The sequence below is a fragment of the Ochotona curzoniae genome, unplaced genomic scaffold (genome assembly GCF_017591425.1).
Source record: "Ochotona curzoniae isolate NIBS_2020 unplaced genomic scaffold, NIBS_Ocur_1.0 contig_4514, whole genome shotgun sequence".
Taxonomy (NCBI): domain Eukaryota; kingdom Metazoa; phylum Chordata; class Mammalia; order Lagomorpha; family Ochotonidae; genus Ochotona; species Ochotona curzoniae.
In genome coordinates this window covers 5,128,607-5,154,349 of record NW_024466312.1, presented here as the reverse complement: position 1 = coordinate 5,154,349, position 25,743 = coordinate 5,128,607, and the positions used below count along the sequence as shown (strand labels likewise).

The window sequence follows — 25,743 nt, the reverse complement described above, 5'->3', positions numbered from 1 at the left end:
AAATAGAGTTTTCTACACTATATCAGTTTTTCTCTTTAAGCTTATAGGATCACCCAGAACAAACAGTTGTCCACATTTTCTATTGTTTACAGGTATCTCGGGGGTCTACTTCACAGGTACACAGAGTATTTAACAGACAGGGCATTGGTAAGCTCTTGGTGACTTGTTATTGGCATATTCTCAGGTCTGTGTGTGGAAAACAATACATTTCAAACTCAACAACATGCTTCTCTGTGTACTCTCAACATTTAAATAGGATGCTGGGAAAATATTAGGAATACAGAGCTAATATCCTCATATCCTTTATAACCTTAGGGTAGGGAAGTTTTCTATGACTCAAAATCTAGAAGCCATAAAAAACCTGATCGATCAAATTCTCTAAGAAACTTCCGCATGGGAAAACCCCTCACAAAACATGGCACAATCACAAACTGGGAAAAATGTTTGCAACTCTTATCGCAGATGAAGGGCCAATCTCCTTAGTATGTAAAGAAACAGAAAAATCAATGACCCAACAGAAATATAGATAAACTGTATAAAGAGATAGGTCACAGGAAAAGAAAAACACATGGCCTGCAGCACAGAAGACGCTCTGGGCTCACACTTCAGAGGATGCAGATACCATTTTCAGTAGCAATACAAATGTCTGACAACACATGCTAGGAAAGAGGGCACTTGTGCCCTTGGTAGGCAGGAGAGAAAATATGCAGTGTCTGGGGAAGAGCTGGGCCACATCTAACACAACTATAGACTCAGGCTCAGAGTTCCCAGTTGAGGAAGACACTGCAGATAAAACCATACAAGCCAGGCCTGCCAAACATCATCTTCCCAACTGCCTGAGAGTCTTGTTCCCGAACAGACATCAGTGTTTGACTCCATTATTGTTGCCCCCTGACTTTGAGATCTAGTCTGAGAAGAATCCTAGTCCATTTTACTCCAAAAGCTTTGTAACTCCTGGGTTTCTTGCTTTTCTGGATTTGAGTGCTGAAATGACACCCATCAGACTATCTCTGGTGCTTGATTGTGTGGCCACCAAGACAACACCTCAATGTCAGTGGCAGGACACTCCTGTGAGCAGAGAAGTGGAGCTTCCTGTTTTCTCTCAGGTGGCCCAAATAAATGACAAACAGGACCAAGGTTGAGATCACATTGGATGTGGACACAATAGCCCGTGGCAAGTAGATCAGCGGCAATGAGGAACTTCAGCGTCTCCATGGGGTAGTTTTTGCTGTGAAGTGTCCACTGTCCTCTCTTCTAGAAATGTTAAGAATCCAATTCAGGCCCAGGAAAATTGAGACAATTTGTACTGAGAAGATGGCCCAGCCAAACTCCAGTTTTCTGTGGTCATTTTGAACAAACTTCCCCAGACTGAGTTTTCAAGGGGGGCAGGGCAGCTATTTCCTGAGCCTTTCTACGTGCCGATCCCACAGCGCCTACATAACACCAGGGCAGTAACCAGCCCTGTCAGGGCTACTGACAGGGTGAAATGAGCTTCATCTTGTCTATTAGATGAGGGCCCTGTCACACCTACTGTGTAAAGGGGGAGTGTAACTTTACATGCAGAGAAGGAATACACAGAATTCTCCTAAGGAACAAATCTGCAGTGAATCTCCTAGATAACGCCTTTTTAAAGTATAAAAGTAAATTAAGACTGTTTCCTGGAATAAAATGGAACAAGATGGGGTAAAAGCCAGCCAAACCTAAATATACACTTCATAACTTTTAAAATTAGTTTGTTACTCTGGATTCAGCCCAATTTCTGAGCTACTGCATTTAATTCCCCTGTCAACTCTGTATAAAAATATGTGAAATGTCTGTCGAGAGGCTTACTTTTAGTACTCAAGAGATATGTATACATGTACACACATAGACCACACTCTTATAATGCTAAATACTTTTTCTGCTTAGGGACTCCCAAACTAGAGATCAGCCACAACACAAAGCTACTGAGATGGATTCAATTGAGGAGATCCCTTTTGAAGATTCTCTTAGCCACTTCTTGCCTGCACAAAAAATATCTATTGTTCAGCTCAGTTGTCTCAACTCTATTTGGCACAAAAACTTTAAGAATTTAAAAATCTCATCATCTTGCCAAAACAAGGGAACGAATACATTTAAGATCTAAATAAAATGTCATCACTGCACTAGATTTGTAATGTTATCAAATCCCGGAAGAAACCAGCCCAGACATCACTAGACCAATGAGCTCTCATGGTCTGAGTTGGTAACTGATCAGCTGAAATGACAAAGCTACCAATGGGATAAACCCAATGATAAAATGTCTAAACCTGAATAATCTTTTATTATTTATTTATTTAAAAATTTTTACTTGAAAGAATCACAGAACTTTTGAGAAGGACAGGGAGAGATCATCTCTCATCCACTGGTTCATTCCACAAATGGCTGCAACAGCCAGAGCTGAGCTGATCTGAAGCTGGGAGCCAGGAGCTTCTTCTGGGTCTTCCAGGTGGGTGCAGAGGCCCAAGCCCTTGATCCATCCTCTGCTACTTTCCCATGGCTATGAACAGGGAGCTGGATCAGAAGTTGAACAGCCAGGACACCAACAGGAACCCATATGGGATGCTGATACCACAGCCTGAGGACTATCCCATATGCAAACAAGTCAGACCCTCTACTCATCTGAAGCCAGGAACATCTTTTGATCTCCCATGTGGGCGGAGGGTCTCAATGTTTTGGGCTACCCTCCACTGTTTTCTCAGGCCACAAGTAGGGCATTACTAGGCTGTATCAGAAGCGGAGCAGCTGGAATATGAACCAGGGCCCATATGGCATGCTGGCATGGCAGGCAGCAGTTTTACCCTCTATGCCATAACTCTAGTCCCCAAGTGACATATTCATCACTATAACAGGAAATTTGACAAGCTTAAGGTCAAAGGTCCCATGGGCTATCCTACCCTAGTCTTAGCATGTTTAAGACTAAATTTATCCGCCAGTGCTACCCTGCAGATTATACTCTCAAAGAAAAAGATGTAATGTTCAGTTAGTTTCATGTGGCTTGCTTATAAAATCTTCAACAAGTTCCAACACTAACAGAGCTGCTGAAGCTCTTATATTTCTAATATCCTTTGGCATAAAGCCATAAATCATCACAACATACTTTCTCTGCCAGATGTTTACTCCATACCTGCATGAATACCTTTCCAATGACCACATCATCGTCATCCTTAAACACCGTGCTGAAGACTACCGTAACTCTGTCCTTTTTAGACTCAACATACCTGAGGGGAACAAAACCCATAAGAGTAAGTATAGAACCATGATGGCCTTTTGTCAGTAACTTGATCTGTAAGTGAAGAGGGCAGCTAATGTTATGTCTCTTAATTTATAGGACAAAAGGTACGCATGACACTAGCACTTATGGCCCAAACAGTCGGCATAACAGACAGGCAGAAAATGTAAACTACCAAAAGTAGATTTTATTCCCTTGTACAATGGATAATGACATGAAATCCAGAGTTAGTGATTTTGTTTCTCATATCTCATGAGACTCATGATATACAGAGAATTTCAGAGTTGCAGTGACAGAAGTGACGGCCACCCTTTGCCTTCTGGGCATCCTGCAACAGCCTCAGAGGACTCAGAAGAGTGCTGCCTCAAAGTAATGCACTGGATTCTCCCTATTTATTTATTTTTAAAAACTGATTTCTGAGGGAGAGAGATGCCATTTTCTTGCTTATTTCCTCAAATGCTACAACAGTCAGGGTTAAAGGCAAAGACTAAGAATGCCATCCAAGTCTTTCATGCGGGTGGCAGGACCCAGCTACTTGGGTCTTCAGAGAGTAGGAAGGTGTAAGAGGCAGATTGGGAAACTGAATCCAGGTACCTCAATGTGAGCACCTTAACCACCAGGGTAGATGTCTGCCCCTGACTAGGCCACATTTCTTTTAACAAGTGCCAACTTTGTGACGGCCACACCTAGGCAACAGGACAGTATTTTGTACTCACATTGTCTCATCATCCCTATAATGGATAACTGCCCTGTTTTCTCCTTCTTTGCCTTCTTCTTGGAATTGGAAGTATTTCTCAAAGACAGAGGCAAAACAGTTTCGCTTTAACATGCCGGCCTGATGTACAATGGAATCCTTGGATGCAGGCAGATTTTCAAGGTCATATAGCAAAGATACATTATATCCTGGAAAGTGACAGAGAAAAATAAATTAAAAAAAAAAAAAGAACCAGCAGTCACATTAACTCTCTCCCAAGCAGAAACTAGAGGCATCTTCATAAAATCTTTCAGATTCGAGTGACTTTTTTTTCTGTTAACTCTCAATTTATGTATGTATTTTTTAAATTTTATGATACAGTTCCATAGGCTCTGGGATTCCCCCACGATGACATTTTGTCTCAGTACCTGCACTTTAACCCACAGACACTGTCCGTGTCTACCAATCTCCTAAGATAAAATGAAGTGAAATGATATCTTAATCTTGTAAAGTCCCTGTAAATACCATTTTAACAATTGTGAAGAGAAAATCTGAATGTGCATCAAAGATAACTGATTAAATAAGGAGCAAGAGGAAGTCAAAATCCAATAACAATGATAAAGGGATCTGTACTGAGGCGTCATAAAAGCTCCCAGAAAATGTTTATAATTTCCTATTTTAACTCCCCTATAAATACTTCAAAGCACCCTGGTATATCACCTCAAGGTAGAAAATAATACAGGTATTTTTCTCTATGTTAGGGGCCCATGTGGTCAGCAGCAGAATAGCTTTCTGATAATAAACTGCACTCTCCTGTACATACAGACCATTTGGGAGAAGAGGGCAGAGAAACCTAAATATCCATGTATGTGAGTATACTTCCCTCAATGATTTTTACTGGTAGTCAAAGTAAATTTTTCAAGACTTTTCTTTATTAGAATATACTGTGTTTAAAGTGCTGGGAACACTTGGGCCATGAATGAATGGATAACAAGATTGAAACCCAAGTCTGCTAACTGTTTACATCATTCTGCTTCTTAAAAGCCCATGATCATCCCAGGAAATGGGGCTTAAACACCTAACTTTTGTTTTTTGAAAGATTTATTTTATTTTTATTGGAAAGGCGAATACACAGAGAGGAGAGACAAAGAGGAAGATCTTCCCTCCGATGGTTCATTCCCCAGGCAGCCGCAACGGTTGGAGCTGAGCCAATCCGAAGCCAGGAGCCTCTTCTGGGTATCCCATGCAGGTGCAGGGTCCCAAATCCTTGGGCCGTCCTCGACTGCTTTCCCAAGCCACAGGCAGGGAGCTAGATGGGAAGTGGGGCTGCCGGGATTAGAACCGGCGCCCATATAGGATCCCAGGCATGGACCTTAACCACTGCGCCATCGCGCCAGGCCCTGAACACCTAATTCTATAATCAAATAATTAACAAGTTCCAAAAGCCTATAAATTTTTTTTTTAAGATTTATCTGTTTTTATTGGAAAGTCAGATATACAGAGAGGGGGAGAGACAGAAAGGAAGATCTTCCAAAGACAGAAAGGAAGATCTTCTGGCTGATGGTTCACTCCCCAAGCAGCCGCAACGGCTGGGGCTGAGCCAATCTGAAGCCAGGAGCTAGGAATTTCCTCCAGGTTTCCCACGCAGGTGCAGGGTCACAAAGCTTTGCGCCATAATCGACTGCTTTCCCAGGCCACAGGCAGGGAGCTGGATGGGAAGTGGAGCCACCGGGATTAGAACCGGTGCCCATATGGGATCTGGCCACATACAAGGCGAAAACTTTAGCCACTAGGCCACTGCGCTGGGCCCAAGGTTTGCCCATTAAAAGAAAATGTATTATTTACTTGAAGGAGAGATTATTAGTTCATTGACCAAAGGGCTGTAACTGCCAGGGCTGGACCAGACCAAAGCTGAGAATTTTATCAGGGGTCTCTTATGTGGCTGACAGGGTACTAAGGAGTTGGGTCATTTTCCAGGCTTTCCCAGGTTTATTAGCAGTGAGCTGGATTGGAAGTGGAGCAGCGGGGACTTGAATGAACATCCATACAGGACACTGGCACTCCAAGTGGCAGCTTAAGCTCTTGTGCCACAGAGACAGCCCCTTGCTAATTTTAAGAAGCCAAATAAAACTGTAGCTGAAGTCAGACTTATAATGTGATCCTGAGGACACAGCAGAGTGAAAAACCAATATGCTCTGCTGAGTTTGTCAAATTTATCTAGAGAAATCCATCAGCAAATAGAGAAGCTACTTTTACATGCTGCACATGTATGAATGTGGTACGTAAGGTCTGTGCTTGAGCAGGAGGAAGAAGGAGAGGGCTCAGGGACAGAGACACAGCTTGTTAGGATTCTGCCAGGACAAGCATACCCAACAACCAACTAATGTTTCTGTTCCAAATCTGTTTCTTTACTTCTCTTTCTCAAATATCTTGATATGTCTTAAAAATAATACTGTAGGGCCTGGCACAATAGTGTAATGGTTATAGTCCTCACCTTGAACGCACATGGATCCCATATGGATACCGGTTCTAATCCTGGCAGCTCCACTTCCCTCCCATCCAGCTCCCTGCTTGTGGCCTGGGAAAGCAGTCGAGGATGGCCCTAGGCCTTGGGACCCTGCACCTACGTGGGAGACCCGGAAAGAAGTTCCTGGCTCCTGGCTTCGGATCAGCACAGCACCGGCCATTGCGGTCACTTGGGGAGTGAATCATCGGACAGAAAATCTTCCTCTCTGTATATTTAACTTTCCAAAAAAAAAAAAAAATAAATCTTAAAAAATACATATAATATTGTAGTGTTATTTATATGTTTTTCACTTCTACAAACACATCAGCTCCATAAATTTAAGGCTTAATATATTTAAACACTTTTTAAATACTTAAACATGTCTTATGAAACACTGTCAAAGTTTCCACCCACAAATACTCCTAGTAACATACTGCCCACATCTTTCTTTGGTGGGTGTTTTGTTTCCAGATTCAAACGTATATGAGACATAAAGATATTTTAAGGCTGATAGGGGATGTCATAGATATTGAAAGAAAAAAAAAAGTGGTGAGAAGGAACAAAGAAATCAGCAAAAGTACCTGCTATGACAGAAACAAGACAGAGACATTCTGAGTACAGTTTATCAAGGCACCAAAGTAACAGTGCCTCAGAAAAAATACTATATTCCGATGGTCCTCTGTGTCCGGCTAAGTGCCACAGAATCTGACCTATCCCATTGGGTCGCAGGTGAAAATACTTTTTTGGCCCCCACTTTAAATCTCCTTTCCAATATTAAAGCCTGACTGTCCTACTCGGCAATGGCACAGTGCCTTTCCACTCCTCTGGGCACAGATGGAAACATCACCTGCTAGATGAACGGATTAAAGAGGGGGCTGGCACTTGAGGCTTGAACACTTGAAAACGGTGCTGTGAAGATTCCTCTTTCTTCTCCAAATATGTTGGTACAGAAGATGTTACTAAGGGCCAGGGTTGGAATCGATGTTGGCTGCCTTCTCAAAGGTATTTTAATCACCACAAACACACAAAAGTGGTCTTTGGCTGAGAGATTAAGCAAGAATTAATTGGCCCCATCAAGTGAATGTTAAAAATGCGAAAATATAAACTCCACACACCCTACTGTGTATCACACCGAACAATGCAAAGCTTTTAAAAGCTATTTCTATGAAGGGAGTTGAACTGAGAACTAGGCTCAAGTAGAAATATTTATAAATGAATAATATTTAAACCAAAGCCCTTGGCTAAAAAGAGCCAAACAAAAAAACTGTAAATACAAACAATACATCCTCCTTTCTGGGTCACTGCTCAGACGCTTACATCACTACGTACCTGATTCTGGATTCACCAAGAAACTCCCGTACACCCTTTTTAATAACTACAAAAACAAAAAATCCCAAAACATGTTAATTCAAAGGCCATTATATCTGATTATTTTTATTTACATTAAAAAATTATTTAGGCAGAATGACATACACGGAAAGAGAGCAGGCATGCATGTGCTTCCTTCTGTTGGTTACTACCCAAATGGCCACAACGGCCAGGCCTAGGCCACCCACGTGGGTGACAGGAACCCAAGCACTCGAGTCATCACCCACAAATTTCCAGACACATTAGCAGGAAGCTGGACTGAAAATGGAGCAGCCAGGACTTGACTGAATAAGTACTCTGATATGGGATCCAGGCTTCCTAAGTGGTGGTTTAACCCACTTCACCAAAATGCCCACCCCAATCTCACTATTTTTAAAGCACTGTATGTGCCACACTCTTCTTTGGGGAGCATGCTCCCTGATTTCTATTCGGTAGGTGGGAAAGTTGAGACAGAAGGGGGAGCAGATTTATCTAAGTCACTGAACCGGCTGGCTGCTCATAGAACTGTCAGTCTCAGAACAATCTTTTAATCAAAGCTCACCCTGTAATTTTCCAGCTACTGATACTGGTATCTCCACAGAAGACTGTAAACTCTACACAGGTTTTACACTACATACTAAGAAAGCAGTGAAAGATGGCCCAAGTCCTTGGGTTCCCACACCCATGTTGAAAACCCTGATGAAGCTCCTGACTTTGGCCTGGCCCACCTACAGCCATTATGGCCCTTTGGGAAGTCAATCTGTGGATGGAAGATCTATCTTCCCATTTCTCTTTCTAATAAATAATGTAAAGGGAAAAAAGTTATTTGAGAGGCAGAAAGACAGAAAAAAAGAGTTGTCATCTGTTGGTTTACTCTCCAACTGTTTACTGACTGTTTGCAGCAGTCAGCACTGGGCCAGGCTAAAGCTGGAGCTGGGACCTCCACCTATGTCTTTTACATGTATGGTAGGAACCAAGTCATCTGAGCCATCAGCAGGAGGGTAGAGTCTAAAGTTGGAGCCAGGAACAAAGCCAGGCAGTTAGATGGGATGTGAAACACCTAATCCTCTAGGCTAACTGTCCATTCCTGATTTAAAATGTCTTAGGGCACACAATAAGCATTAGAGCAGAAAAGCAGCTACTTGGAGACAGAAACAAAATAGGCAATAAAAGCACTAACAATTTGATAAGCTTTTTGGTGCACTGTTGTTAGTTATATGTTTAAGAGACAGAATGGACACGGCTTATTACCAACCTTTGCTAAAAACTACTAATTAAGAAGTCACCGTCATTCAACAATATGGTGAAACTGGAATCAACACACTATAAGTAGTGTAACAGGCTGTAGATATCCAGTCAATTTCTAACCCTATTACCAGACACTCATATTCTTTAGCAGCTTCTGGGATAGTCTGCACCATATATATGAAGCGTACTTCATCTGTGGCAAATTATCAAATTAAAAATGAAAAAACTTTAGTTCCAATTATAAATAAATGCTATACATTTGTTTTAAAGAGTTTAAATGGGTAGAGAAAAGCATCATGAGTTGAGCACCATGTGGTCAGATGTGTCAGATGTGTCTGCCAAATGCTCACTGTCTACAGTAAAACTTGCATATAGGGACATACAACAACCATGCCAAGGAACACCCATCAAAAAAATTTACTTGAGAGGTAAAGAGAGAGTGAGAGTGAGATACTATCTATAAGTTGCCTCACTCCCCAGCTGCTTCAACAGGTAGGCCTGGGACATGAGCTTGACCTTCATTGTTTTCCTCACATGGATGCATGGACCTAAATACTGCTGCCTCTCAGGGAGCTGGATGGGAAGCAGAGCAGCTAGGACTCAAACAGTATCCCAATAGGGATGTCAGTATCTCAAGAGGCACTTAACCTGCTGCAACCACCATGCCCTTCCCCTGTTTGTTTATTTTTTTTTAAAGATTTATTTTTATTATTTTTTCATTGGAAAGGCGGATATACAGAGAGGAGAGACAGAGAGGAAGGTCTTCCGTCTGATGATTCACTCTCCAAGTGAGCGCAACGGGCCGATACTATGCCGATCCGAAGCCAGGAGACTCTTCCGGGTCTCCCACGCGGGTGCAGGTTCCCAAAGCTTTGGGCCGTCCTCGACTGCTTTCCCAGGCCACAGGCAGGGAGCTGGAAGGGAAGCGGGGCTGCCGGGATTAGAACCGGCGCCCATATGGGATCCCGGGCGTGCAAGGCGAGGACCTTAACCACTTGCGCCACCGCGCCGGGCCCTCCCCTGTTTATTTTTAATGTACTCTTTACACCATATTAAAAAATAACTAGGAACAAGCCACATACTTTATGTCCCATTGAAAAAAAAAAAATTAACCAGCCAGCACGATGGCCTAGTGGTTAAGTCCTCCCCTTGCATGAGTCGGGATCCCACATGGGTGCTGGTTCCTGTCTGAGACCCAGAAGAGGCTCCTGGCTTCATATGGCCTCAGCACCTACCACTGCAGCCACTTGGGCAGTGAACCAGCAGAAGGAAGATCTTTCTATCTCTCTGCTCTGTAAATCTTACTTTCCAATAAAAATAAATAAATCTTAAAAAAAAATTACCAAATGATTTTTTTCTCTCTGTTAAATATACCTCAGAAACACTTTCACACTTGTTTAGAAGCAAAAGATAATGAATGCTATTGTAGTTTCTACTTGGTGATCACACAGCCACTGCACACTTAGAGAAGAGGAACTGATGGCAGGAAGAGGGTCGGGTCACAGAATTTGCTGCTGAGATAGCAAGAACTGACCTGTAGGTATACCATCTACCATTCTCCTGAAGTCTGGGGGGCAGGGAGAGTAACACGCATGTACCACGAGTTTCATCTCTGAACCACAACAACCCTGAACTGCATGCACTTGGAGGAGGGAGAAATCAGACACAAGAGAAACCACCCTCCCTATAACTTATTTTAATTCTAAACCTACTAGATAAATATTCTACACTCTATGAAGTACTCAGAATCAAACCATGTGCAATTGCTTTGCTCCCTCTCCCCGGCAAAATTGCCATTTCCCTGTTACTTTTAGTCCCAAGTCACTTTTTAATCTGAGTTCCCTCTCCCTCCCAACCTGCTTCTAGGAGATGGGTGGAGGCACTCCTCACCACTCTTAGACCCTCCCACCCTAACAGCAGAGGCAGTTCTGCCTTTCTAAAAGGCCTCTGACAAAGTAACTAGCTTCCTGCGGTTATCTCAAGCTAGTCACTATTTAACCATGCCAGGGAGCCACTGGCTGTGCACTCTGCTCCCGGCTGCAAATGCTTACTCCACCTACCCACCCGAGGTCAGGCTGGTTCTTTGACCCTTGTCAGAGCTGTAAGAACAGTAAGGTGCCCTGCAGGTGCATTGTTAAAAAATGTACCTCAACAGGTTCTTTCCCTTCCAGGATTATTACTGTACCCAGATCACTGGAGTGAGGACTGTTTGGGGAGAAGGATTACATAATTTCAGTTACGCCTTCAAATGTTTTAAAAGTACTTCTTAAAACACAAAACAACAACAACAAGAAAAAAAGCCCCACGTTTGTTTCGATAGCTTTATTTCATGGCTATCACAAAGCAGGCCTGCCTTAAGCACCATCTGCTTTCTCTTCCATCTATCTGGTGAAGAGTCAGCATTATTATCTATAAAATATCCTTCATGAACTTTCTGAAAAGATTAGGTCTTCCTCCTGAACCTTTTCCTCCCTCACCCCTTTTTAGATTTTATTTTATTGGAAAGGTAGACATTCAGACAGAAAGGTCGGAGAGAAAGATCTTCCATCTGCTGGTTCACGGCTGGTTCAGTGGCTGCAACGGCCAGAGCTGAGCCGACACAAAACCAGGAGCCAGGAGTTTCTTCTGGGTCTCCCACACGGGTGCAGGGTCCCAAGGCTTTGGGCTGTCCTAGATTGCTTTCCCAGGCCACAGGCAGGGAGCTGGACTGGAAGTGGGGCAGCTGGGATGCCCACATGAGATGCAAGGCGAGGATTTACTTACTGGCTAACATTCTGGGCCCTGAAGTTTTTCTTTTTCAGGTGAAACAACCTAAATTCTCTAAATGATTCTTCTTCCCATGAATTTGTGAGGCAAATCAATCACATTTGAATAACTAAGGGAAGTGATTTTCTATGGCTCCTAATTTTCTAGTTAGTGAAGACTAATTTAAATTTGTATAATCAAAGATCTAGCAAGCTTTCAACCACACTCCTCACAAACAGCCTTTTTATTAACTAGGTTTTCAGAAATTAAAAAATCTACTACTATTTCCAGAAAGCAAAAATGACTGTATCTCATTCAATAGATTAAGAAACACTTGGTTTGTTAAAACTAAGATATTTGAAAACTGATTCAGGAACTGAGTCATACTTCCTGCTTTGTGACCCAACCACAACATGCACTATGGTGTCAGAGCATTTTCTTTCTTCCATAAATGGTTCTCCCCAGAGCAAACACAGTTCAACAGGAACTAAACCTGCTACTTTAGCTACCCAAAGACTCCAATGAACAGGCATGGACGTCGCTTCTGTCTCCTGCGGCAGTGCTAAGGAAGAAGAGACCAGCTCTAAAGACCACTAATTTTAAAACTTAACGGGCTGTTATTTGTATCTATATTTCCAGAATGAGAAGCTACAATTATAAAATCAAAATAAGCCAGAAGTTCTACATCTGCATTGATAATGTCACAAAAATAGAACAGAATCTCTCACATTCTTGCTACAGCTATTTTTGTACTGGCCAAGAGAAAGTATCCTTCGCTGTGTTTTTTTTTTTTTTAAAGTGGGAAAAAAAAGCTATTTTCATTTTCACTGTTCTAGAACCACATAGCACATGTAATTTGGAAAAAAAAAAAAAGGACAATCCTTTTCAGATTTGGATACAGTCATTCAGCTTTGGTTAGACAACTTTTCTTCAAGATAAAAGCAAGCAAAGAGCCAGATTGTCTTCTTGGAAACATTTCTCTTAGCCGGGGAAAAGGAGTGTGGAGGGCCTGGCTTAGGGGGCAAGCCATCCTGGGTGCCATGCCTCTGGTGTGGCTTAGTGCCCCAGATCTTCAAAAAATGACCAGCTGTCCACAAACAGAAGGAGGAAACGAGGGCCCACAGTAAAATGATGTTGAACTTACCTCATCAGCACCATGTGCCTGAAGTTCTTTGTAGAATTTCAAAGAAATACTGACCATCACCTTCGTTTTGTCTCCATTAGGATTTGAAATATGATAGAGGACTCCATCAAAATCTGTGAAGAAAACAAAGAAAGCTGCTTTACCCGGGAAAGGGTATCCTCTCAAAGCACTCTCTTGTTGCAGGCCACAGAGAGCGTCCTTAAAAGCATATGAAGTAAAGCTGTGTTTGCGTTGCATCTGTGTGGGAAGACAGCAGAAACCCTAGGCTGTAATTGTTGGGGACCCATTTCTTCACTCTTTTCTAGAATTACAATACTATTACTTTAATCACAGTTTAGTGCAGAATGTTTTTTGAAATGTTCATTTAAAATTCATGCACAGCAATGTTTAACAACCCAAAACTCCATCAAGAGGCCTTAACACTTTGTAACACAGGACAGAAAAGCAAACCCCACACTTCACACCTCTTTACTTAGGAATACCTACAACCTCAGAATGTCATCTTTAGAGGACAAAAAAAGGACAATTTAGTATCAAGAGCTACTCAAATGGTCAAGTATTTTCTATTCTTCCTCCTCAATTTTTAATTTTATTTGCTTATTTGTTTTTCAGATAGAGAAGCAAGCCAATGAGTCCCCATCTGCTAGGTCACTTCCCAGATGCATATAATGGCCCAGGCTGGGCAAGAAAGAAGCCAAGAGCTCTGAACTCAACCCAGACCTCCCAGATGGATGGCAGGGACCTCACTACTTGAGCCATCACCTGTTGCATCCTGGGATGTGAAACAGGAGGAATGTGGAACTGGCCTTTCTAGGAAAAAAAAAAATCTTTTTAAAAGATTCACTTATTTTATTGAAAGGTGCTTTTTCTGGGCACAATGACATACAGATCTTTCCGCAGTTCATTACTCAGATGGCTGCCATGGCCAGAGCTGAGCTGATCAAGGGTCAGGAGCCAGGAGGTTCTTCCAGGTCTCCCATGCAGGTGCAGGCTTCCAAGGCTTTGGGCCATCCTCCACTGCCTTCCCAGGCCTCAAGCAGGGAGATGAATGGGAAATGGAGCAGCCGGGTCATGAACCAGTACCTACATGGGATCCTGGTGCTTGGAGGTAGAGGATTAGCCAGTTGAGCCTTGCTGTCGCCCCACTCATGAAAATTTTTAAACACTGTCATTTATCTACCTTTTTTTCAATTAGGATGCAACCAAGACCCACACAGCTTATGACAGGATTATCTTTTGAGGTCTTCTCTGCTGATAGGTCACTCCTCATTTTGTGTTCCCTATTTCTGTAACACAGAGGGTTGTCTCAGCCTGTATAATTCCTGAAACTAACTGCTGAGAGCTGTTACTTTAGGGAACTGATGTGGGAGGCACAGAGGGAGCTCTGACATCATATTAGGTAGGGACAGAGATGGTGCTCAGCCTCTAAACCACAGTATTTCAGAGCTACAAAAGTCTTCCATAATCACTTAATCAAGATTTCTCATTTTATTGAGGATGGCTGAGTAATTCCTCAAGGTTCACACAGCAAGTGGAGGACTATCAACTCGTGTCCTCATTGGGAACAGAAAGCAGCATTCACATGCTATATCTCTAGCATGTTCCTGTCTTCCTACTACTCTAGTGCTAGGCAAACCAGGATGATGCCTATCTGAAGATAATAATGTAGTTATTTGCAAATTTTTAAAAACCTTACTTTGGGTACTGGCACTGTGGTACAGCACGTTAAGCTGCCATCTGCTATAGCATCCCATATACGCACAAGTTCAATTCCTTGCTGTTCCACTTCTGATTCAGCTCCCTGGGAAAGCAGATCTACCTGGGACACCCAGATGGAGTTTCTGGCTCTTGGCTTTAGCCCTTGACTTTGCAGTTATTTGGGGGAGTGAATAGGTGGATGGACAATCTGTTTTTCCTTATCTCTCTAATCCTGCCTTCCAAATAAATAAATACATTTAAGTAAAATAAAGGAGAGCATTTGTGCCACCTCATTATTTAAACAGTTTACCAAACTCCAAATCAGACATCAATGGATTAAAAACATGAAACCATTACCTGAGATAAAGACCTGATAATCAAGAGGCAATACCCCAAATGCCCAAGTTGATTTTCGGAATAACTTTATTTTTTATCTTTCATATTCTGTCCTCTCATATCACTTACCTGCAAATGTTACTTCTACAGCTTCTGGTTTGTTTCTGTAAGACAAACAAACAAAGGCCCTCAGTTAGGCTCAGGGTTTCTGTTCACACTCAAGAGGATGGGCAAAGGCTCCAGGATTTCACTTTAGGTTCTGACCATTCTTTTTTTTTTTTTTTTTTAAGATTTACCACGCCGCCGGACCCTCTGACCATTCCTTACACATTTTAGGCTTCGTACTGATGAGAGCACATGATTCACTTTCCTTTGAACCTCAGCCAATGGACTTGCTTGGAGCGGGAGATTAAAAAAAGGAAGGGCAGCTACAGCTTTACTTGCTTGCAAATCTCTTGCCACGGCTAGCACTCACTTTTAGTTCTGAATCCATAAGAACAAGACTTCGGCATTTGTACAAGTGACCCTCAAGATGACATCTTTTGGCCAATGCCTCCAACAGGTTAGTAGCCCAGCAGTGAGACCTCCAGCAGGAAAGGGACTGAGATAAAGATGAATAGCTTTAATTTGCCTAAAGTGAAAGGATGACCCAAGATCATAAAACCAAACAGCAAATTGAATTCGGCTTCAATGATCAACTAAGGGTAAATCTTCTTACACACCATTCCTTCTCACTTTACATTATCAAACTACTTATCATACCCATTCAAAAAGCCCTCTTTGGTTCTACCTAGTTCTGTTTTGTTTTTAAACACCAGCTCTGCTCTTACACAAAAGTGTAGCACAAAACAGCAGCTGTAAAATCACTGCCAAGAGGTAAGCCACCTGTTTTTCAACTTCAGTAGTTTCCAATACTTTGGGGTTCGGTTATACCTTTGTCTTCTCACCTAGTCTTCTATACAACAAGAGAATACAAATGATTCTGCCAACCTCATAAACTGTATAAATAAAACAAAGGATCAGGCATGAAAAGGAAGTGCCTACCACTTACTGTGCAATTAATTCCCAGCTTAGCCGCCTATGGGCTTGGATAATATGCAGGACACTCTACTTACAAATACTGAAGGGGAATTAACCTGCAATGAACCACTAGTTTATATCGTTCTTTCTCCTCAAACTGAAGACAAGAAACCAACCAAGACCACTACTTTATTGACTAGCTACCTGTAAGTCAAATGATTCTCACTTAGGGGCTAGCCCACAAGTGATCTACATTTTCACATTTCTGCCTAACTTGTTCGGGATCTTTAAATCAAGCACTTCTCTTTTATGCTATCTTTGCTCTTTCACCTGTTAAAGAAACCAAGACTGAGTTGCTAGCAGTGTCACGGGGAAAGAATGGAACAACACTTAACAGTTTATGATTGCTAAAAAGCTGATGCAGAGGATAAGCAATATTTTTCTAGAAGAATGATTTCTATTATACACATGGACACTTAAGAAAAAATTAACCTGTACAAATTACAAAGTTCCACCTTGAATCGTCAAAGCTATCCATATGTGACTTAGGAAAAGCACACTGGCTGTCTCTAAGAATGGAAGCATCACGTGGGGTTTGTGGACATTGAGTACAGAACATGAGAACTAGGTGCAAATTTAAAATGTTTCCAAGCTTTCATTTTAATACCATAACCAGGAAACAAAAGCAATGAAAGGCCTCTAGGAAACGAGCAAAGAAACTGTCAGAAGATGCTTAACGGGAACATGTACCAAAGCGGGTTTTCTCGGGGAAATCTGGCTGAAAGAAAAATTGATAAAAATTCATATTGCATCACTCAGTAGGTACTATTTAAAACCCTTCATCAACAGACCTGAGGAAAGCTAACTATATATTAATAAATAACCTTAGGTTCCAAACATTTTGATTCTGAAAGCTTGCATTTCTCTAAGTACCCTGAACAGACTCCCAGTGGGCAACGTCGTTAAGATCGACTCAAAGTGGCCTGCTGTCTGACTTAGGAATATCTGTCAAATCACTGCCATTAATATTTTATTATTCCTCATCATTGCACAAAAGGGTTAGAGAGAGAAAGCCTGCCACGGGCAGCATTAGGCCCAAGGAAACTTCATGAAAGTCATCTGGGAGTTACAGGTCTGAAAATTGTATACTTTAAAAGGACACAACTGAGGGTGAAATAGACCTGCCACGTGTTTGCTACTGTACTTCTGTACATTCCAAAATCACGGAGACAGACAGGTCAAACTAGCCTGGAGGAAAAGGCAGCATTTCACAGACCACAAGGAGAAATACCATATGTTGCTCTAGCATCTGGTAAAGCTCCAGATGCTGGAGGGGAATTTAATCTCAGAAACAGTACATTCTTCAGAGCTAAGTCTTCAAGCCAAGGCCTGTCCCTTCCAGGCCATGTGGTCAAAGGTAATGCTACTCAAATGCCACTGAGCCTCAGGTTCCTTTTCCATAAAATGGGGATAAACACGGATTTCATGTGGCTACTGAGACGACTAACAGACAACATATATGCAGAGCCAGGTTCCCTAGTCAGCATCTTCTGACCAAGCTACTGACATGCTGAGATAACGGTCCCCACAGTTGCTAGGCAAGTGGGCGGCAGGATCTTTTGGGCTGGGCTGTGTACCTAAATCTCACACAAAAACGATCATGTTCCACATGTGCCAGATGATAAGCAGGGTCAGGAATCACAGTGAGGGATGTTGTTGGCACAGCCAAGTTAATTCAATGTCTATCTCCTCTCTGCCAACAGTCCTAGTTTTCTTATTTGTAGATGAGGTCCACTGGATAGGCACACATTTCATTGTGAAAGTCAAGGAAACGGAGTTAAAGTGTATGGTGCAGTGTGGGGCTCAGAGAAGGTGATTACTGCATTTGCCCTCCTCCCACCTCTGGAGGAGACCAGACTGTGGAGCTATGGTCAGGAGAGGCTTGGGGATTCAAAACGGCTAGCAGCAGTACAAGCAGAAATAAGACTGTAAGTAGCGTCAGACTGTTGTAACGTCTGGAATCCTAAAACAAGCCAGTTGGATGGTCCTCAGGCTACTGACTGAACAGCCCAAGACACTGAAACATGCTCAATCCATTCAGACGTGTTTTAAGAGCTATTTTAAAATCCTTCAGAAAAACTGTTCTATCCTTTTTCTGAGGAAGCTTCTGAAATGCCATTAATCAGTCAATAAAGAATTTCTGGCAATTGTACTACCTATTCTTTCTCATTAAGGATGGAGTTTTTTTTTTTTTTAACTACTGAAGCATCTTGGGATCTAAATACCCATTTAGACATTAATGTCCCTTTTCTAGTTAACTGTTCTGTGTCCTAAATTATAGAATTATGCTTACTATAAAGGTTTCTGATCACTTGCCTTTAAATTCTTTATTTTTATTGCAAAGGCAGATATACAGAGAGGAGAGACGGAGAGGAAAATCTTCTGTCCAATGGTTCACTCCCCAAGTTTCCGCTACGGCTGCAGCTGAGCCAATCCAAAGCCAGGAGCCAGGAGCCTCTTCTGGGTCTCCCACACAGGTGCAGGGTCCCAAGGCTTTAGGATATCCTCGACTGCTTTCTGAGGCCACAAGCTAGGAGCTGGATGGGAAGCAGGTCTGTTGGGATTAGAACCGGTGCCCATATGGGATCCTGGCATGTGCAAGCTGAGGACTTTAGCTGCTAGGCTATTGTGCTAGACCCTGATCACTCTCCTACAAATTCTTTATGCGGCTCCCAACATTCTCTTTGAGCAAAGCCTACAAAACCAGATTAGATTAGAGGCAGTCCAACTTTCTGATAGGCCTATCTCAAAATAGTAAGAGCAAAGATCTCAAAGCCAATTCATACAATGTCAGAAAAGTCCCAAGCTCCTCGAGAAACCAAGAATTGTTCGCTTTGGTTTCATTTGCTCCTTCCAGAGAATGCTCACTGAAGTGTCCACACTCATGCACAGTTGACACACAGACCAGCCCAAACGAGTCACCAGCTTGGTGGCGTGTTGCTTGGGGGCTTCAACCCCACAGTGGGCCCAAGCAGGCTAGAGAGCAGCAATGTACCCCAAATGACCTCAAGAAGGACAAGCAGATCTTGGCCAGTCACACACTACATTCCACTTTTTCTAAACATTTACACGATGTCCTAATTCCAAATCACTTCAAAGCAGCCTGCCTCTCTAAGGACATATGCAGTGTATTTGAGAATGAGAACAAGGTATCAGCAAGATTTAATTTATTCCTTTCTCAAATTTCTCCTCCCACAGCCTTCGCCCACCCCAACTGGCACTGCTAGCTCACTGAACTTCACTCCCCCTCACAGAACCGCAGCGCCCCACAATGTGCACAGGCCATGGCAAGGAGCCAGCATGCACTCCCAATCAGCAGCGCTGCCTCACAGCTCACAGCAGTTCTTCAAGTGTGCCCTCCAGACTAACTAAATTGACAGGCCTCACTTCAGGGATCAAAATGTTCCTGGTGTACAAACAGTAACCAAAGAATGAAATTATTTTGCCAGCCTACTCATGCTTTGATTGGGGGGCTGGGTGAGAATCCCCAAAGGGAACGGTAATGCTGCCTCTGGGCCCTGTGCAAGAGCTTCCAGGCGACACTGACAGTGCTTTCTCGTCAGTCCCCTCTCCTCAGTGTGCAGGCCGCCGAGGAGACCTTCCACCAAGTTACCCTTTTGTGAGGACACTGACACAGGGAGTTCGGTAAGCCATCTCCCAAGAGTGTGAGAGGAAAAAGCAAAACAACAACAACAACAAACCAACAAACAAACCAACCAGTTTGTTTAGAATGAACCTTGGGTTTTGTCACAAGTGCCTTCAAATTAAAAGGTGACTGTGCCCCAATGGGCTCGTGGAGTACGCATGGCAGAACTGCTATTCCCACAAGAGTTCATACTGAGTAGGCAGAAGACCAGGGCGGAGGAGCTAATAGGCCTCATTTCACAAAGGCCCTCATCCAAAAGACAATGAATGTAACTGCATTCTGAAGCATACACCTACCACAAAGCTACTCTAAAGATCAGCTTCTGCTTTTATTTGCAGAAGCTGTTAACTGTGCTGCTCAGAACTTTCTGCAATAATGGAAACACTCTGCAGCTGCACAGTCCAAGCATGGCAGCCACTGGTCACATGTGGCAACCTAGCTCTAGATATGGGATAGTATGATGAAGGCATTCAACTGGACTTCATTGTAACTTTCATTTCAACATAACCAGTCATGTGCACCTAGTTTCTATAGCTACCTTACTGGACCCAGCACAGCTGGAAGAAGCACCGTGGAAAAGGCTTGTCTGGACCGTAACTTCCCTAACTGGTTTGCTCTGATTAGTGCAAAAAGTGAGATAGGACTGGCCTCTTTGAGCAGGTTCCCACACCAGCAGAGTCTTTTAAAACTCGTTTTTCTTCTCTAAGCTGCTCTCTTTCTACCATGTCCTTCTTGGGTCCACATCCCTTAGCTTCCCTGGTAGCTTTGCTAATATGCTCTCTGGGGCAGAACTCCTACCCGTTTCTTCAGCTGCTGCCTGGTGCAACCTCACAAATGTTTGCAATGATCACAGCTGCTACCCTGCGCTGAGAGTTCTTGGGCATGCATCTTGATAAATACTGAGCTGCCTCACCTTACGGGTATCATCGGGGACCATGTTTCAAGAGTGCGTGACATGTCTGCAATTTCAGGAAGGCCTTACCTCCTAGGCATGCTATTATGTGCTCTTTTCAAAAGATTCAGAGAACTCTTCAGATCTCAAAGGGGAGAGAGGCTGGGACAAAAAGTCAACTCTTCTACCCCACCACAATATCTATGTATTGGGGGGGGGGGGGGAAGTCTTAGAAGGTCTAACCTATGTTTTCCAAACCTGAGGGCAATTTTCATCTCTCCGAAACGGTCAGCTGCTATTTTTAAGCATGATTTTTTCCAAAAGAAAGAGGTAAAGTTCTGATTGGGCCACACATGTTAGAACCACAAGTTACTACTACATAAACATATGTGAAAGCCCTCCTACATTAAAAAGCATATTTCTACTTGCAAGCACACAGCCATTTATTTCGCATATCAGCTTAAAACCACCACAGTCTCATTCTTTGCTAGTCTGGACATGAGAAGGCATTCAGATCAGTTGTGAAAATGCAGAAGTTCAGTTAACTTCCTCCTGTGTGCCGCGTGGTGCAGCTCAAAACGTGGGGGGGCGGGGGGGGAGGCCAAAATAAGAAATTGCAGGCTGATTCATTTGAGTATTTGAAATGCAAAAAACTGGTAAGAGAAGCAAGAAGTGAGTTCATCTAAAATACAAGCAACTGCAGGCCCTGATGGGAAACCGTATTGCTGCTCACTGAACATACTGCTTCCAAGGAAAGGAGTGCTCTGTTTCACAAATGCAATCTGTATTCCCATAAATCAGATAGCAACCATAGTATATTCCATGTAAGTTTCCAAGTCACAAGTTCATTAAGACACTTACACTTCCCCTCCGCCTATCCTGTCCTTTCTGCGGATCTCCAAGCATTTCCTTTCCCATTACTACCTCAGAAACAGCTTGTTTCTTCACTCCACTGTGAAACCAAGACGTAAAACCCCAGCCTCACAGATGGGGAAATGAGGCGAAGGGACTAACCTCAGGCCACCAAAAATTAGAAGCCAGAGCCCAATTCCTTGGCTCAGGTTTTAAAGAAGCTTTGCGGGGGAGGACGGGGTGCTAGTTTTCTGCTGATTCCCGTGTTTGACAGCTCAGGCTACTCCGGAAAGCAGAGATCAAGTCTGTCTTTCAAAAAGACAATGGTCCAAGGAGGTGATCTGAGAACCTCAAGGATAGTGGAAGCTGTGAAGTGTGTAACTGGGCCAGTTCCAGGTCTGGTCTAAGAATTTAAAAGGCCAGGGGGTGCCCAAAGAAAATCTCCGAAGAGAGAAGGAAAGGGTGGGGATACTGGACTATCAGCTGTGCTTAAGAAATATGTAACAAAATGGCCAGTGTCGCTTGCAGTGGGGTTCCAGAAGGGAAACCAAGGAGATGGGACTTTTTTTTTTCCTTTTTCCTCTGGCTGCTACACCGGGTCTGCTTTCAGTCTTGCCTCCCTCTCCCTTTAAGGCGGGGGCGCGGGTCGAGCAGACTGGCAGTGATTTAGGGATCGCATCCCGGTTCCTCCTCCAACCCTGAGAATTCCTGAAAACTTCCCAATTGCAAACGGCTTCTCCTCCGGGTTCAGAACAATGACGGGGACAGCCAAGGCAGCGGACCCCTCTCCTCGGCTTTGAGGGCGATGGGCTCCTCTGGCCCCGGCTCCGGCCCCAGCTGCCCTCCCGTCCCACAAGTCTTCCCCCTTCTCCACCCCGCCCCAGGCCCTCGGCACACTCGCCCCAGTCCACTCGCAGCTTCCGCATCCCTCCTGCAAGCCTCACCCCACGCATCCCTGCCCTTCACTCCGCCGCGCCCAATCTCCTCCCACGTCTCCCTGCCGGGGCAGGCCCCTTCACGCCGCCAGGCCTCCCCAACTCTCTCTGCCAGCTCCGGGATGAGAGGGGTGGAGCTGGACAGCAACTGGGGACTGGCCGGGGACCAACTCTTGCCTTCCACGCCACCCCAAACCCAACCCCGGGGCGCGCGCTCACCCGGCGGCCGCGTTCTCGAACTTGAGAGCGAGCGTCTCCTCGATGATGCGGTTGTTCACCTCCAGCAGGATCATGGCGGCGGCTGCCCCGGACAGGGGAAGGAGAAACAAGGGCGGGTCAGGGTGGGGAAAAGGAGGAAAGGATGCAGGGAGCGGCTCTGTAGCCGCTGAGGAGGTGGCCTGGGTGGGGTAGGTGAGAGAAGGGGACGGCGGACGGGGCGGTAAGAAAAGGGAGGACGCGCGCCTGCCCACGCACGCACTGGCCGTGGAGACACCCGCCCACCCGACAGACCTGGCCCCAGAAGCCTCAACCCGCCTGCCGAGCCGCCGCCGCCGCCGCCGCCGCCGCCGCCGCCGCCGCCGCCGCTGCCGCTTCACCGACAAGCCCAGTCCCCGCCCAACCCCCGGCTCCAGCCGGCCACTTCCGCTCTCACACCCACTTCCGCTCGCCGCCTGGACGCGCGGCCCCGCGGCGCCATTTCCGCTCCGACCTACCATCCGCGCACACGCACGCAGGCGCTTGAGGGAGGGGCAGAGCAGGCCGCGGTTGCGCATGCGTGAAGCCCTCACCCGTTTTTTACTTTTCCACCTACCACCACCGCCCAAACTCGAATCGAGTCTCTACAAACCTGTCCGCCACCGGGCTGTCATTCCCTGGAACCGGCCTCGCTGTGGCGGAGCTCCATTTCGCTCGTCCCAGAGTTCCCAATCCATCCTTCCGGTGGTATTATTTCAGAGTTTCCCGCAAGAGCTTGCCCTTATCTCCCAGGAGGATTTTTTTTTCTGTCTGCCTTTTATCGTGGGTGTGTCTTTTTCATTTCAGATGGGTGGGGATGCGGTGGTGAATGAAATACCCCAAGATCTGTCCTAAGTGGAGCTTACACCGCGGTAAAGGAAACTCAATGAACAGATTCTCAATTTTGTAACTATCCTTCGTTTAGAGGCAACAAGGAAAAACTCATCAGTCACCCAGGTCAACAGGCAATGAAGATGATCCCTCCCTTTCTGCGCCGGGAGCTCCCGCTGAGTGCTTGGAACCAAGTTTTTCCTGCCTTCCACACTCACCTGCCAGTTACCTCCGGTGGAATAGCCCCCTGCTCATCTGCCTGCAGACTCTTCTGCCTGTGGGCCTTGATTTGCCTTTCCCTCCTCTAGAGAAAGTATAACAAGCTTAGTTCACCCGCAGATAAAGGGGTGGGGAGGACTGGGGCAGGTAGGTAACTAGCTAACTGAGGGCAGCGAGCAGGCAGCCAGACTCCCCCTGCTCTTTATAAACCCCACCTGCCAATCAAATGACCATTCCCCCAGGATGAAAGCCCCTCGCCAGAAACCTAGAGCTGTATCATAAAACCACTCCCCTAACCAAGATCCTATGAAGACTGGCAAGGTAAAGGGGCACATCTCTCGCTTCTTGTGGACACAATGGGAGGCAGAAACATGTCCTTCTTGCCAACCTTTCCCCTCCCCAAACATGCCCCATGTGTATCAAGATCCCTTCCTTTATCTTAAAAACAAACAAAAACAAAAAAGTTTACTTTGAGTCCCTTCTACATGCAATGATTTCAGTTAATGTTGGGGGTAGGAGGCATACGCAAAAAAAAGAAAAAAGGTGGAAGCATTCAGCCACTCCCTGGGTCAAGGGCCAGTCAGCCCTTTAAAAATAAATTTTTTTTTTCTTAAAGGTTTAATTATTCAAGAGGCAGAGTTACACAGAGTGAGTTCTTCCATTTGCTGGTTGATTCTCCAAAAATGGCTGGGAAGGCAGGGACTGGACCAGGCTGAATCCAGGAACTTCATCTGATTCTTCCACACCAGTTCCAAATGGCACTTTCCCAGTACATTAGCAGAGAGCTGGATCAGAAGTGGAGCAGCTGGACACATACTGGTGACTTTATGGGGCTGGAGCTGCAAGCGGTGGCTTTACCCATAACCCCTTATGCCATGATGCTGGTCCCTAAAAAGAGATTTTTTGCTTACAGGCCATGGACAAACTTTCAAATATTTCAGATGACATCTCTCTCTGATTATATGCTAACGTTAAAGCTTGACAATAGCCCACAACCTTCAGACCAACTTACCTCCTAATGTTTTAATTTTTGTTTATTTTATTGTTTTAAATATTTGTTATTTTTATTGGAAAAGCAAATTTCCAGAGAGAAGTAGAGACAGAAAGAATGATCTTTCATCTGCCAGCTCATACCCCAAATGGCTGCAACTATCAGTGCATACCTGATCTGACCTAGGAGACAGGAACTTCTTCTGGGTTTCCCAGGCAGGTGCAGCATTTGAGCCATTCTCTACTGCTTTCCCAGGCCACGAGTAGGGAGCCAGATGGGAAGTGGAAAAGCCAGAACTTGAGCTGGTGCCCTTATGGGATTCTGGTGCTTGCAAGGTGAGGATTTAGACATTGAGCCATCGCACTGGGCCCAATGGAAGATCTTTCTCTCTTTCTCTCCTCCTTGTAAATCTACCTTTCCAGTAAAAATAAGTTTAAAAAGAAACAAAAAGAATGTGTGTTTCAGTGCCAGTGTTGTGCTGCAGTAAATAAAGCCACAGTCTGTGGTATCAGTTTGTGTCCCAAATGCGAGATGCGCCACTTTGGAAAGCCACTGGTAGGGGATATGAATGAAGTCGTGGCTCCAATCTGGCCTGGCCCTGGCCATGGCAGCCATTTAGAGAGTGAACCAGCAGATGGGAAGCTTCTTTCTGTCTGTCTCTCTTTCTTTCTCTGTAACTTTGACTTTCAAATAACAACTAAATATTGCTTGAAAGACGACTTTCCTTTCCTATAATAAGCCTTTGCTGTTATTCTTTGTATGAACTATATTCAGTTTGTTTAGCCTGAAACGAACCTGTAACTAACTGGTCCTCACATTTCTATTCTCAACTTTCACACCATCATCACTGCATTTTCTTCAGCCTCCCAGGGCTATAACTTGAAGTCTGAATCCTGCTTGTATTCTTGATCTTTTCCATGCTCCCATGACAGGAAGCATTTGCCCTCATTAGCCTATTGGCAGGAAGTTTTATAGTGATATGCCTTGCCATGACACTTTTATTTAATTTCTTTGATTACTGAGTCCTCATTCAAAATTGAAAACATGTGCTTTATTTCTACAAGAAGTTTATTGCATTGCTAACTTTCTCATTTT

General features: G+C 44.3%; 1 protein-coding gene across 1 annotated transcript in view; it reads right to left on the bottom strand.

Moving 5' to 3' along the window:
* Positions 1–22,987, bottom strand: part of ARPC2 (actin related protein 2/3 complex subunit 2) — a 29,468-nt gene extending 6,481 nt beyond the window's left edge. The window contains exons 1-7 of the mRNA XM_040986501.1: positions 22,884–22,987; positions 22,593–22,674; positions 15,098–15,132; positions 12,935–13,047; positions 7,780–7,825; positions 3,967–4,153; positions 3,146–3,239 (exon numbers count right to left, since the gene is read on the bottom strand). Coding sequence (XP_040842435.1) covers positions 3,146–3,239; positions 3,967–4,153; positions 7,780–7,825; positions 12,935–13,047; positions 15,098–15,132; positions 22,593–22,666 — 549 coding nt within the window. The 5' untranslated portion in view covers positions 22,667–22,674; positions 22,884–22,987. The remainder of the gene's footprint in view (positions 1–3,145; positions 3,240–3,966; positions 4,154–7,779; positions 7,826–12,934; positions 13,048–15,097; positions 15,133–22,592; positions 22,675–22,883) is intronic.
* Between the last annotated feature and the right edge of the window lie 2,756 nt (positions 22,988–25,743).